The sequence below is a fragment of the Scyliorhinus canicula genome, chromosome 12 (genome assembly GCF_902713615.1).
Source record: "Scyliorhinus canicula chromosome 12, sScyCan1.1, whole genome shotgun sequence".
NCBI classification, from domain to species: Eukaryota; Metazoa; Chordata; class Chondrichthyes; order Carcharhiniformes; family Scyliorhinidae; genus Scyliorhinus; species Scyliorhinus canicula.
Window position 1 is genome coordinate 154,125,531 of NC_052157.1, and position 15,978 is coordinate 154,141,508.

Sequence of the window (15,978 nt, forward strand, 5' to 3'; positions counted from 1 at the left end):
ATTTTTATTGCTGAATCCATTTACACCTTGTTAGCAAATTTCTTAATGGACATTTCAAAAAGCCTAAATGGTCTTTATTGCGATGGAGCCCAGCCTTGCCCTGGTGGACTCCAGAGATTTCGGAAAATAACGTCCTGGACTCTGCTGGACAAACCCAGGAGAAAAATCGCAGGGTCATTAAGAAGAATATCTGATTTTTTTCACCTCTTTTGAACTTTTCTGTTTATTTGTCGAAATATTTGAATTGAGAAAAATGGTTGTTTGGTATTACAAACTCCACATTACAGGAAGGACGTCATTGCTCTGGAGAGAGGGCAGAAGAGGTTTACAAGAATGTTGCCAGGGCTAGAGAAGTGTAGCAACGTGGAGAGATCAGAGAGGTTGGGGTTATTTTCCTTGAACAAAGGAGGCTGAGGGGTGGCTTGATTGAGGTGTACAATATGAGTGGAAGAGATAGAATGGACAGGATAAAATAGTTTCCCTCGGTGGAATTCACTGCCTGCGTTGGTGATGGAGGCAGAGACCCTAAACTCTTTTGAAAAGTATCTGGATCTTAAGTGCAATAAGCTACAGGACTGTGGACTGAGTGCAGGAAGGTGGTATTAGAAAGGGCACCTCGGTGTCTTTGGGCTGGCATGGACACGATGGGTCAAATGGGCTCCTTCTGCACTGTAACTTTTCTATGGTTTTATGGCTGATGGAGGGTCTTGCAATGAGGCCTCCAGGAATATGTCCACCTAGAGTTGGCAACCCTTTGGACAGCTGGCACTCCCTGTACAAGGATATAAGCACCATGAGGGAGGTACTGATGGATTCCTGATCCCCATAGCCCAGGGGGAGGCAGAGATTCCAGGAAATGAAGGGGGTATGTGGTTTAAGGTGACACTTTAAATAGAACTGTTAGATTCCAAACAGCCCAGCAAGTGTTGGTGATCACCATTGTGAAGGTATTGGGTTTCCCACTGAAACACTGACGACAAGGACTCGTAACAGGCGGTGGTTTATTCATTAACTGAGCAGCTACTTCATTCATTCTGGTCTCTGCCCACATTCCAGGGGAAACCTCCCAACACATGACCCTTTTTGTCCCTGCACCATTGTGTCACATGATCGCTCAGTCTATAACCATCTATAGTATAACTTAGTTAAAAGGTTTAGTTCCAACAAGTGGCGTTAAAACTGTGCATGGGCCTCTCCTACCCTACTTCATCGAACTCCATCACCAGTCGCTCCTATTCCCCTCTCTCATATATCTAACTTTCCCTGAAATGCATCTATGGTATCCACTTCAACCCCACTTTTGTGGCACAGAGTTCCGCATTTTAACCACCCCCCAACGTTTTGCCTGAATTTGCTACTGGATTTATTAATGACTGTGTTATAGAACCATAGAGTCCCTATGGTGTCAGGGTTGCCAGGTGGTGCAGTGGTTAGCACTGCTACCTCACGGTGCCAAGGACCTGGTTTCGATTCTGGCCCCGGGTCACTGCCTCTGTGGAGTGTGCACATTCTTCCCGTTGCTGCGTGGGTTTCACCCCCACGACCCAAAGATGTGCAGGGTAGGTGGATTGGCCACGCTAAATTGCCCTAGTTGAAAAAAAAGAATCCCCACAGTGCCCATCGAGTCTGCACCGATCCTCTGAAAGAGCACCCTATCCAGGTTCACTCCCCTGCCCTATCCCCATAACTCCACCTAACCTATACATCTTTGAACACTAAGGCAAGTGGGAGGAAACCGGAGCACCCGGAGGAAACCTATGCAGACACGGGGAGAAAGTGCAAACTCCACACAGTCACCCGAGGCCGGAATTGAACCCGGGTCCCTGGCGCTGTTAGGCAGCAGTGCTAACCACTGTGCCACCCCCCACTATGCCACACATTTCTAGTGTCTTGTTTTAGTCCCATTTGCAAGTGGACTACATCCATCCGACCAAACACGTTTTGTGATCTTAAAGACCTCTATCAGGTCACCCCTTTTTGAAAGGAACCCTAAGCCTGTTCAATCTTTCCTGAGGGATACAACCTCTCAGTCCTGGTTTCATTCTAGTACGTCTTTTTGCCACTTTGTACTGCGCCCCCATGTAGCATTGCTATTACAGGGAGACCAGTATTGCTCCATAATTTATTGTTCCATAATTCGGCCAAGGCTTTACACCCATGGAAACCCGGAGAAATGAAAAACAGGAGATTCAAATTAAATACAAATCGAAGCAAATGGGAATTTTTCCTGGAATCGCAGATGAAAGGTCTCGTCACTGACAATCAGTGAATATGTGCATGGTGTTTAAATTAGGCTTCAACAATTGGGTCGTTTGCCTGGGCCTCGGAAGCCAAGGTTAGCCTGTGAGAAGCAGGAAGAGAGAATGAGAATTACGGGAGATAACCATCTTCTGCATAGCTCACAGCAATAACCCGGCTAAATTATCAAATCAGACTCAACGAATATTTGCTCCATTTCCTGATATCCGATTCCCTTCTTCTTTAAAAAAAAAACATCCTTTGTTCCCAGTGGCTGTCCTAATTGTGAACAGGCAAACCTCCCTGAAAATGATGACGGGGCTAAAGTTTCCGATGAGCTCTTACTGTTTGTAAAAAGGGTAAATAACTCACACAGGTTCCTCCCCTGTCATTCAAAGGTGCCTGATGTTCTGTTAGCACAGAGGGATTTGTATAAATATCTGTAAGGGCAGGGAGTGGGGTAGGGGGAAGATTTGCAGGACTATGAAGATCAATGCAGGAGAGCGATACTAAATGGATAACTCCTTACCAAACAACTGGCGTGGCTGAATAACATCCTTCAGAGCCACATCATTCTATGATATGGAAAGTAATAATGCAGAATCAGAACGCACTCAAAGTGCCTCTAAAGAGGCATTTCCAAAGAATATTGGATGTTTGGGGGACGTCTTGTGGTACAATGGTATAGGATCTTCCCTCTGGGCCGCAAGTTCTGGGTTCAAGTCCCACCCCAGAGCTTGGTGGCCACAGAAGGTGTGTTCATAACGTGGCCAAACAGGTTGATTTTCGGCCAATACAGGTGGGAAGAGTGGGAGAACTTCCTAGTTAGCTGCACCACAGAAGGCAATGGCGAATCACTGCAATACTGTGCCAAGCATAACCATAGGTTAATCCAGTGGAGCTCCATGATTACCAATGCTCTCTAAGGGCATGGTATCTGGAGGAGGAGAGCATATGATGGGAGTGGCATGAACTGAGACCGAGTTAATAAACAGATGACAGATTAGGAGTGAAATGGTCAGAAAGAAAAAACAAAGGCAACAGCAGCCACTGCGGCACTTTGCCTAGCATAATATTTTTTCATAGATTTACAGTGCAGAAGGAGGCCACTGGGCCCATCGAGTCTGCACCGGCTCTTGGAAAGAGCACCCGACCCAAGGTCAACACCTCCACCCTATCTCCATAACCCAGTAACCCCACCCAACACTAAGGGCAATTTTGGACACTAAGGGCAATTTATCATGGCCAATCCACCTAACCTGCACATCTTTGGACTGTGGGAGGAAACCGGAGCACCCGGAGGAAACCCACGCACACACAGGGAGGATGTGCAGACTCCGCACAGAGTGACCCAACCCGGAATCGAGCCTGGAACCCTGGAGCTGCTAAGCATTTGTGCTAACCACAATGCTACCATGCTGCACGAACAAATCCCATGGCAGTCTGTGGTTGCTAATGCCATCTTAGAGCATGATACCTGTGATGAACGGTATTAATAACTGCTGTAAACGGTACCTGACCTTTAATACCTTGCCCCTTTAAGATGCTTGGGACCCGGGGAGGACTCCGCCTCTGGCTACGCCCCCAGGAAATGGTATATAGGATAAGGCTCCATGTGGTGAGCACACGTCTCTCGGATGCTGTTCAGTTCCCTGTAGATTAAAGCCTTTTGATTACCGACCTCGCTCTCGCGTCGTAATTGAGGGTGCCTCAATACCCGAAAGAGGAGTCATTTGGTATCAATAAGAAGATAATAATCTTATTTTTTTTTAAAGGCAGACTTGTCTTATACAGGACCTAAGGATTTCCCAATGCGTTGTACAGCCATCACCACCAAGTTCGCACAAACAGCATTGTGGTAATGATCAGTTTTGTTTTAGTGATGTTGGCTGAGGCACAAGGAGAAATATTGGCCAGGGCGGACCCTCGTTCTTCAGATATTTGCCATGGGATCTTTTATGCCCACCTGAGAGAGCAGACAAGGCCCTCAATCTCGTCCAAAAGGTAGCATCTCTGACAGAGCGGCACTCTCACAGCTGGATTGCCAGCCGGGACTTCTTTACAACCTTCTGAATTAGAGGAAAGTGCTACCAGCTGGGCTTTGGTGAACACATCATAAGGTTCAGATAACACTGTAAACCATGATCACAAGACTCAAGCAGGTTTGCAAAAGCCTGGAGTCACACGTCCAGGCAGACCAGGCAAGGACAGCAGATTTCCTTCCCTAAATTCCACATCAGAGAACCAGCTGGGTTTCCATGGTAAATGATGATAGTTTCAGGGTCACAGTTACCTTTGAACTGAATTTAAATAATTGATCATCGATCGATAAATGGTTGGGGAAATAGTGTTATTCACTGGAGTCCACTGTATTCCTTGAATATCTAATGCATTATGTCTACAAGGAAGGATTATCAATGTGACTATAACTGGACACTTAACGAGTCAGCGAATATTAAAATCCATTGCACAAATAGTAATGCACTGAATTTTCTTTGCCTCCCATATTAAATTTTTCAATTCCTTCCTGTACTTTCTATAATCTTCCTAGCTGACTGAATTTTGGTCCTGACATTTGCCATAAGCCTCCTTTTTATGATAACGTTTACTTCCTTTGTCACCAAGTGTACATTAACATTGGATACTACATTTGCCTTTCAAAGGAAAATGCCTAGTTTGTACTACCTGAATCACTGATCCACTTTTGCTTTACCCTTTCCCAATCTACGATAATATATTCTTTTTGATTTATAGTTTTAAAAAACTTTATAGGGCCCAATTCATTTTTTCCACTTAAGGGGCAATTTAGCATGGCCAATCCACCTACCCTGCACATAAAGAACAAAGAAAAGTACAGCACAGGAACAGGCCCTTCAACCCTCCTAGCCTGCGCCAACATCTTTGGGTTGGGGGGGGGTTGAAACCCACGCAAACACGGGATCGAACCTGGGACCTCGCCGCCGTGAGGCATCAGTGCTAACCCACTGTGCTGCCCTCGTAATTTGTAGTTTTGAGATCATTTCTTTCGATAAGGTTACAGTCTGGAGATCTTTGCTGACTTTTCATTACTCGTCCTCATTTATTAAAACTTTGAATGGCATGTTGAAGCATCAAAAGGATTAAAGACAGATTGCAGTGGAATGAAAAATCTAGAGCCCTTTCGCAGCAATTGCAAAAATGTTTCAACCGGCTAACCTGGAGCTAGAAATGTAAAAACCCTTTTCAAATCTGAAAACAGCATCCAATCGATAGCTATTAAACTCAATTTCACTTTTGGTTTATTATTTACAATTCGGCCGTATGGTTCATAAGGGAGAGATCAGCCCAGACACAGGTTGCCTTTTTTTTTAAGCGTATCTTCACACCCACACTTTTTTATTCTTGGGGAATAGTGGAGGGGGGGGGGGGGGGGGAGAAAGAGTGGTGAAAGGATTCCTGAGCTGATTATCAGCCTGCTAAATGCTCCTTCCATACCCAACAAGTCCTGAGGTTGAACTCAGTAGTTGGGATGTTACTTGTGACAATAAAGATTATTATTATTTCTCTTCTCTTGGTAACAACTCACTGATATTTAGTTTAAACATTAGCATTCCAACTAACAGTGTTTTAAAAAAATGTAAAAGTAGAAAACACACTGAATGATGCACAACTTGTTCCCATTGCCAACCAAGTTGGTTATTTGGATATATAAAATCAACATAACCATATTTTGACTAGAAGGCTCAAGTCTTTAAATAAACCACCAGCCCACACTCAATGCAAGACATTCAGCCACTAGTACTTGGCAGACATAGATGTGCTGATTGGAAATAGAAACCTCGAAACATTGTTGGGTGTTCCAAGAACTTTATTGGCCAATTCGGTTGTCAAACAGCTCTACAAATTTGGTTAATACTGTTCATTCATGTCCTTGGCAATACTAGCAATTTCCCCTTCCCCCACCCCACCTTCATACAAGGGTCTAAACATAATCCCTTCATTAAACCCACACTGGGACCTGTAGCTGTTACAAGGCTCCTGCTAACATATACAGGTAGACTACACTAATGCAGAGCTGCTGATAAATGATGGTCCATTCCCCCATGTAGTCTTCTAGTGTTCTCGCCCAGGTGATGACCGACATTAGCACCATCAATCCCACCCTCCAACCAAATTTCGGACATTCCCTCATAAGTGATGGTACATCCCTCTTCACTATTCATCCAGTTTTAATATTCTCACCCAAAGCCACGGACCTATTTATATAGTCATCGTCCAGTACTTCACCATCAATTCCTATCCCACGCACCCACCATGCCTGTTCTTCACAGCTAATTCGAGACAGTGAGCTTGAGCAAATTTTCAGCCACCACCACCCCGGAGCTTTATTCTGCCCACGGATTTTTCAGGGCTCACTGGATTCCCGAGTTGATTATTCTTTCATCCTGGCAAGCAGGTCGACACAAAAGATCCGTGGTTTGGAGAGCAGGGAAACTCATCCTGGTGTCCTAGCCAATATTCATCGCTCAATCGACTTCACTGAAACAGATTTTCTGGTCATTATCACATTGCTGCTTGTGGAAACTTGCTGTGTGTATATCGGCGGCTGCCACATTTCCAACAACAGTTGGCTACACTTAATTGGCTGTGAAGCAACTTCTGGCAGAAGTGAAAAGCACCATCGAAATAGAAGTCTTTTCAGAAACCTGGCCTGACCAATTAAAGCAACATTGATTGAAGCCATATAATGGAGCAACGTCGACGGAGCAAGACTAAAACTTCCTGAAGTGAAGATAAGTGCTGACAAAAATCATTCCTTATCCATTTCTAAAATGTGAGCCTTCTTTAGACCCTTGTAGTAAACATTATATTGAACATAGAACAGTACAGCACAGAACAGGCCCTTCGGCCCTCGATGTTGTGCCGAGCATTGTCCGAAACCAAGATCAAGCTATCCCACTCCCTGTCATTCTGGTGTGCTCCATGTGCCTATCCAATAACCGCTTGAAAGTTCCTAAAGTGTCCAATTCCACTATCACAGCAAGCAGTCCATTCCACACCCTAACCAGTCTCTGAGTAAAGAACCTACCTCGGACATCCCTCCTATATCTCTCACCCTGAATCTTATAGTTATGCCCCCTTGTAACAGCTACATCCACCCGAGGAAATAGTCGCTGAACGTCCACGCTATCTATCCCCCTCATCATCTAATAAACCTCTATTAAGTCGCCTCTCATCCTCCTCCGCTCCAAAGAGAAAAGCCCTAGCTCCCTCAACCTTTCCTCATAAGACCTATCCTGCAAACCAGGCAGCATCCTGATAAATCTCCATTGCACCTTTTCCAATGCTTCCACATCCTTCCTATAATGAGGTGACCGGAACTGCACACAATACTCCAAATGTGGTCTCACCAGGGTCATATATAGTTGCAGCATAACCCCGCAGCTCTTAAACTCAAGCCCCCTGTTAATAAACGCTAACACACTATAAGCCTTCTTCACGGCTCTATCCACTTGAGTGGCAACCTTCAGAGATCTGTGGACATGAACCTCAAGATCTCTCTGTTCCTCCACATTCCTCAGAACCCTGCCATTGACCCTGTAATCCGCATTCAAATTTTTTCTACCAAAATGAATCACCTTGCACTTATCAGGGTTAAACTCCATCTGCCATTATTTTCCAAGTGAGAAGAATTTGTGCCTGGAACTCTGTACTTGCCAGACAACTTGTTCCCAATGATGGGTGTGTCCAGAACCAGGAGTCACATTGAGGATTCAGGGTAAACCATTTCAGACGGAGATGAGGAGACATTTCTTCACCCAAAAAGAGTGGTGAACCTGTGGAATTTTACCACGGGAGGTAGTTGATGCTAAAACATTGAATACATTCAAGAGGTGGCTGGATATAGCACTTGGGAAAGACTGGGGTCAAAGGCTATGGGAAGAAAGCATGATTAGGCCATTGAGTTGGATGATCAGCCATGATCGTGATAAATGGCAGAGCAGGCTCGAAGGGCCAAAAGGTCTCCTGCTCATATCTTCTCTGTATCTATGTATGTAACTTGAGGAACTTCCAGTGGGATTCAATCTATCCCTTTTGTGAGAATACAATCTGCCAAGTAGACAACTAATATCTTGAATCCCTTTCCTCTTAAAACCAGTTAAAATAGCAAATAATACTGAAGGAGGTTCCACTGAAATCGACATGTTAAAAACACTTATTGGGTCAAGCAAAACCTGGATAGATCCTTTAAACCTCCTGCCCTCTGCCCACAGATGCTGTCCAACCTGTTTAGTTTCCCAGCATTTCCGGTTTCGATTTCACATTTGCACCAGCTGTTGGTCTGAAGGAATAAAAATGGGATCTTCGCAGCGGAGCCCGATCCTATCACCAAACTGCACCTCCAAAGCAAGATTTAAGTTTATATCACATTTTTCTGCCGATAGCAATATTTCAACAATTGCAAACGAATGAATATCATCTACTTTGAGGTGGATGGAGAGACAAAGTTGACCAGAACAATTCCCAGCTCGTTTTCAAACATCACGATCTACCTCAGTTTAATATTAGTGAGGGGCGGTGGGAGACTTGCTGACATGGAGTCCAGAGAGGGGCGGGGAGGGAGTGAAGAGAAACACGAGGGGGGGGGGGGAGAAGAACATAGAATACACAGTGCAGAAGGAGGCCATTCGGCCCATCGAGTCTGCACCGACCCACTTAAGCCCCCACTTCCACCCTATCCCCGTAACCCAACAACCCCTCCAAACATTTTTGGTCACTAAGGGCAATTTAGCATGGCCAATCCACCTAACCTGCACGTCTTTGGACTGTGGGAGGAAACCGGAGCACCTGGGAGTAAACCCACGCAGACACGGGGAGAACGTGCAGACTCCGCAGAGACAGTGACCCAGCGGGGAATTGAACCTGGGACCCTGGCGCTGTGAATCCAGTGCTATCCACTTGTGCTACCGTGCTGCCCCGAACACTGGCAATACCCGGAGGAAACCCACGCAGACACAGGGAGAACGTGCAGACTCCGCACGGACAGTGACCCAAGGCCAGAATCGAACCTGGGACCCTCCCACAAGTCCCGAAAGACCTGCTTGCTATGTGAATTGAACATTCTGAATTCTCCTTTAGTGTACCCAAACAGGCGTCGGAGTGTGGCGACCAGGGGTTTTCCCTCACAGTAACTTCATTGCAGTGTTAATGTCAGCTTAGGTGGGACAATAATAAAGATTATTACCTGTGTTGGGTAGGTGGTGTGGGGGGGGGGGGGGAGCGCGTTGATCTTCAGTTGTGATCAGGGTGCCTTCTAAAGATAGCACCCTGATCTCGGCAGAGTCAGCCTTGCTGCCCCGAACACTTTTTTTACCCATGGGCAGGGTCTGGAGTGAAAACTGGTCGCCGATTTTCAGCCGGAGGCTGACACTTTGAAACAAATATGGTAAGATGCCACCCAATATAAATCTCAGTTGGCTGGGAAAGGTGCACTACAATAGATCACTTCGTAGAAAATAAACAAAGTCATGTCCCTCAGTCCTGGCCACTATTCGATAATCGGCAATGAAAAAGGGATGCAGGCCTGCACATCATTCAGAACAGAACACCACCACTGCCGAGATACAAGCATAATTTGAGGAACCTTTTGCTATTCTATAATTTAGGCTCACATGGATAAATTACTATTTGTATCGTTGCCGCCTGTTGGAAAGGGAGGGAATAAAATCTGAACGTTAAAATCAGGCTGGACCTGAATCAATTATTCCTTCACAAATGGTTTCCTATTTCGGACATCGCAGGACAGGTAAATGTAGAACAGGGAGCAGGTGCTCTTCAAATGCAGAGAGAAGCTTGGGTGTGGGAGAAAACGGCAAGTCTTTGTTTATTTCCACCAAATCTGTTCATATTTCAAACAGCTCAGACCCGCTGAAAGGCAAAAGACAAATGGGTAAACACGAGGAGCAGAAAATGGCAAAATGAAAGGACATCACGCACTGTACACGGTAAATCAGAATCAGCCATCCATTAATATTCCAGGACAATTTTATTTCTGGCTTCTTAATGTACATTTTTATAGGCCATATTAAAAAGGCTGCTACATAACAAGTGAATGTGTCTGCAACCTGATTTCATAAGAGTCTGCATGCCGTTATACACAAATGAGAGGTAGAAACACTGTATTAAAGACCTAATAGTACAAATATTTTATAAATAAAAACAGTCTTCGGAATTAATGGAATCGCTTACAGATAAATAAAAGTACACATTAGATCTTTTCATAAAATAAAGCGTGGAGGTGGGGGGGGGGGGGGGGGGGGGGGGGAGAGAGAAAGAGGGTATATAACAGTTTAGACGAACCTCATGAACAAGCCAAATTCATCGCTACGTGGGAAATATTTCAAATCCACTGTGTCTGGGGCATTAAACATGATCGTTATGAAGGACATAGCTCAATATTCAAGTATTCAAGCAGCTGAACAACAAAACAAAAAAGGAAAATGTTTTTTGTTAAGAAAAAGAATAAAATGCTCAAGGGTGGGAAAAAATTATTTACCAACTTCGGAAGGCTGTCTCGAGAGCCCAGGGATGGATTTGGGGGGGGTGGGGAGACAGGCCTGGTGGTAAATGCCATCCCTGATCTGCTCTGCTGGACAACCGACTGGGCGCGCAGTACGGCGGGGCGAAGACGTAGAAAAGGATGCGGTTGCTGCTAACCCTTAACCCACGTGCACCAGCACAGCCGTCAGCTTCCTTTCAAACCCGTGTTTCTCTCACCAAATTGCTGCCCGCAATTTTTTATTTGATTTTAAAAGTTACAAAAATAAGATCTCCGGCCAAATACTCTTTCAGAACTCAAAACTGCCATCGTTAGTGTCAGCTTAGTCTCAAAATCCTCCAACAGGCAGCGGGCGAGAAGCCCATCGCTGAGCAGGAATCGTTCAAAAGGATCTCACACACAGTACAAAAATGGACATTTGTGCTGCTTCACTTGTTTTACATAGATTTACATACATGTGTAATATATGTATATAATACACATACAGGGTTGGAAATGAACCTTAGATTCCATCGATTATATGCCAGTGACAAAACTGCCCTCCAGAAGCAAAACCCGGGGGCTTCGAAACAGTCCGAACCTACTTGTAACCTGGTTCCCAGAGTCCTGACAATTTGTTTTTTTTCCACCCCTGAAAATACTAAATGTTACATTAGTCTGCACAATAGGTTCTCAAATCTACAGGAAAGATGCTTTATTTCCATAATACTGTCCGAACAAACAGCATCGTTAGCAATATTATCAGGCCAGTGGCACAGTCACACTTATTACATGCACAACACAAAGCCAGCCCAAAAATATTGTTTAAAAGTCAGCAATCACTGGCAAAAAAAGAGAAAAAAATACTAGTTTCATTATATACAGACAGTTGCTCTATACGAACTACTCAAGTATTTAATAAGTAAAAAAAAAATGGAAAGGCTTGTAATTAATACAGGCTTTTTTTCTTTTTTGCAGTCTTTTTTAGTTAAAGTGTCAAGCACTCTGTGCTTCTGGCTCCAAAATGTCTTTTGTTGAACGCACTGGAGCTTAACCGACTCGGTCAATTTTCTTTTTCCTATTTCTTCAATGCAGCTTTGAAGCTGTGCTGCTTTGCAAGGAGTTCTGCATAACGTTACTGTTATCAAAGCTGTTCAAATAATTGTAATAGTGCAATCAGAAGTGGTTGTCTGTTGGAGCAGAGTCTTTGTGGTTTCAACAGCTCCTGTGTGAGGAGCTTAGGAAAAAAAAAGAAAAATGAGAAAATCCCCTGTGTCCATCCAAAGTGATGCCCGGTTTCCCTTCTGGTTCACAAGGTCACGGAGGTGGGCTGTAGACATCCCCCCCCTTTGCCTTCTTGTCAACTTCCTATCCACATAAAGTGCTTAACTCCTCCTTGACGATCAGTTTCCGTGGGTTGATATGTATGTGATGTAGCAGAAGATACAAGGCAATGCATTGCCTTTGATTGGCTGTACAAGGTCCATGTAAAACTCAAAATTGCTGTAACTGTGGTTCACTTATCACACTATTAGTGTCTTTTTTTTAATAAAAACTTTAAAAGTTTTACTCGGAGAAAGACAATGTCAGTTTGCCACAGTACAGTACTGTATATACACAAGTTAATCAGAATGTAGGCCGAGTACCCAATGAGTTCTGTGACAAAAATAGAGGTCAGGCTTCAGTTTTACTATCGTGCTTGTGTTAACACACTCCAGTGATAAGTGGCTTTGAAAGCCAAAAGTAGTGAATCTGCCCCACACTTTACCTCTTTGAGGCAAATTGAAACAAAAGAAAATGCTACATCGTTGAGAGGATTTTCCAAAAGTATTAATCTCTATTTATACATAAATGTCCTTTCTTTTGAAACACAAACTCCTCTTTGGTAACTCTTCAAAAAAAAAAAAAATGTTTTCCTCACTTCATGTGCTGGCGCAGGTGATGAAAATAAAAATAATACCGGTCTGAACAGTTTTGCCCAAATAAAGAGGGCGGGGGGGAAGGAAAAAGGCAACTCCAAGACTTTAGGACTTGATCCAGGAAAGATGGTGGTCCGCGCTCTGCTGTTAGTGGTCCATTTCAGAAGGCTAGTTTTCATACAGAGTTACCGTGCCATGGCACAGTGCAGAGAGTCTGCGTTCAATGCTGCTCTTGTCTGAAAAACAAGTAAATAGCGCGTGTTTAGTTTATCAGCTTAGACTCCATGAAGCTCCAAACCATGCACAATTGACCCTCGATTTTTTTCACAACATGATCAACGGCGCTGTTCACTCATTTACCGTGTGCACTCAACCCCAGTGAGTAGACTGTTGCCCTGGGCTTGGATGGTTTCCCATCAGCCCCCAGGTAGCACAATGCAGGAACCAAAGTTAAAAATCAGGTCGTTCCTTCCCACCAATAATATTTCTAGGCATACTGGTGACGGGCGGCACGGCAGCACAGTGGTTAGCACTGTTGCTTCACAGCTCCAGGGTCCCAGGTTCGATTCCCGGCTTGGGTCACTGTCTGTGTGGAGTCGGCACGTTCTCCCCGTGTCTGCGTGGGTTTCCTCCGGGTGCTCCGGTTTCCTCCCACAAGTCCCGAAAGACGTGCTGTTAGGTAATTTGGACATTCTGAATTCTCCCTCAGTGTACCCGAACAGGCGCCAGAATGTGGCGACTAGGGGCTTTTCACAGTAACTTCATTGCAGCGTTAATGTAAGCCTACTTGTGACACTAATAAAGATTATTAGGAGGTGGCATCAAATGTGGTTGAGGCTGGAAGATCAGCCTATTTCAACAGATATCTTTCAATAAAAAAAAAACAATTTCATTCTCCATCTGATGTGGGAGTCGTCGGAACACCTTCCAGATCTTCATCACCCCCATTAACCAACAAATCAACCTTACTGCTTAGCCAAATGGGCCACAAATGACAAACTGCACTAAAATTTGAGTTTCCAGTTTTGTCATCAAATTGTGGAATTTCAAATATTCACCTCCAATGCATCCACTATTCTTTAACAAGTTAACTGCTTACGTCCCACTTAAGCTTCATCAAAAATAATTATAATCGTCTCTGCACTACAAATGCAAACTTCCCAAGCTCCATACTGTTCAGTTTGCTTCCATTTCTCCTTTGCAAAACTTATGGGGGAGATGACAGAAAGCATGTTGAAAAGTGTAGGTACCAAAGATGCTTCTAACGGTGGGATGAGCTGTAGAAAGAGGCCAGAGGACTAGGTTGTTCCAGGGAGCAGGGTTGAAAACATTGGTGGGGCAGCTGTGGGTCTGGAGGCCTAGGAAGCCAGTGCTGGAGGACTGAAGGTCACTGGAATGTAGGATTGAGTAGGTGTCATAGGTACGATGTCATGAAGGCAATTGGGGGGGGGGAGAGAGAGAGAGAGAGAGAAAGAGGAGAGGATTTGCACATAAGGATCCTCACGTTGAATTTGCCACAACTAAGAACTACTTCACCATTGCACCATTCCACAAAACTCAGGGTGCTGCGTCCGAACATCTGTGTTGTCGCCCTGGCTAATGGCTGTATAACTTGGGGATCAAACCTGCGATCTTCTTCACTTGTATGGTTCAGCTTTCGTTGTTTGGCCAACTGTAGACGCCCTTGATTAGCTTTCCACAAAGCTTTCATTTTAAGAAAATACTGTAAGTATACAGTATGGCACACACATGCCCCAGGCCAACATTTTGGGTGTGCCAAACATTTGCATTTTTCAGAACTGGGTTGCTTGTTCTTCACCCCACTGGCTATGTTCTTTTTACCCTTACATTTGTGGATGTTGTCAATATCAGCAGGGTCTTGCAGAGTCTTCGTCAAGCCTTCCAGCAACAATGCTGCTTTGTGGTACCGGTATGTGATGTCTTCTGTTTGCTGGAACATTTCATCGAGTGCAGCTGACTGTACCTAGAGATTCAACAAAGACATGAACACAAACAATTGGCAACTCAATGCTCAATATCCAGTGTACTACACCCATACAACCTAGAAATGGTTCAAGGGGATGCTATCCTTAAGTAAATTAAATGTTGCTGTTAACTTTACTTACTGGGCTTTAGGAAATATTGTACATGAAACTGGGAAGTATCCACAAAGTAGTCAAACATTTTTAACTGCTGATCTGATAAATGATTTTCCCTCCTTTTATATCACTCTTTGTCCAAGATGGTGGACAAATAGTCTGATCTGAGGCCTCTGACAAAGGGCTACTGAGACATGAATAGCAGTGAGTGTACTTCCTTCCCCACCCTACATGGAGGGACTTGCCCCCCAGTTTTGTCCTTCTTCCTCCTACTGCCCAAGATCATTAGCACATAGTGTGGTGTGCTCCTGGCTCAGGGTAGTCTTACAGTCTGGGACCACACCACCAGGCCCCTCCATGCACTGGCAGAACAGCTATCCATCCAGCACCTCAAAATCTGACCAAGACGCCAGTGAATGGACTGTCCAATGAAAGTCAACACCGGTATGACAGCAATGTGAATGCCTGGCTGACCACCAACACCATTCCACCCCAACACAAGAAAATCCTCTAATCTTCAAACAATTACAAACGAAACTTCATGAGGAACTGAACTTTAAAGATGTCCTTTAAATATTTTCTTTTTGCTCCCACTGGGTGGAATGGGCAACTTATAGACTGTGCCACAATAGTGAACGCTGTGTGGGATCACTAAATACAAAGTATACATCACTGGATAATTACCACCATGGAAGTTATCCAATGATGCAAAGTCTATATTGCAAACCCTATGCTTGCACGCATTTTCTGTTGTCAACTTCTCCCACACTGAATTCCTCTGATGACATTTATAACCCAAACTAATTTTGTAAACTGGTCATGTTGTAATTAAAGCCAACTGTCAGTTTTCTCTCTCTGCATTGGAAAACAACTCTAACGCTTCCCACTGATGTAAGCTTTCTCATTTAGTATAGTTTCATTTAATTTAGTGAAAAAAACATACAAAAAATAAAGACAGACGCAAAACTTAAAAATAGAGCCTCAACTCCGTGCCTTCAACACTTCTTCACCTGAAGACTGCATTGGTTCTCGACTCGGTAGGTGATGCCATGAAGTACCAGCTGATCATTAAGATGAACATATCGCGTTTTCCTTAGCTATTCACCTGACCCGTACCACACCATTGATAAGTCCCAACAAGAATCAAAGTAGATTTTCCTCCGTCAAAATACCTCTCAAAAACCTAGAGACACGTGGTAGTAGT

The 15,978-nt window shown here is 44.3% G+C and overlaps 1 protein-coding gene across 3 annotated transcripts in view; it reads right to left on the reverse strand.

The window, feature by feature from the left end:
- Positions 1–10,245: 10,245 nt before the first annotated feature.
- The window catches only part of ulk2 (unc-51 like autophagy activating kinase 2), a 127,709-nt gene continuing 121,976 nt past the window's right edge, over positions 10,246–15,978 (reverse strand). For all 3 annotated transcript variants that reach the window (XM_038814595.1, XM_038814596.1, XM_038814594.1), the window contains 2 exons: positions 14,524–14,659; positions 10,246–12,911 (listed from right to left, as the gene is read on the reverse strand). In XM_038814595.1, the coding sequence (XP_038670523.1) occupies positions 12,844–12,911; positions 14,524–14,659 (204 nt within the window). In that variant the 3' untranslated portion in view covers positions 10,246–12,843. The remainder of the gene's footprint in view (positions 12,912–14,523; positions 14,660–15,978) is intronic.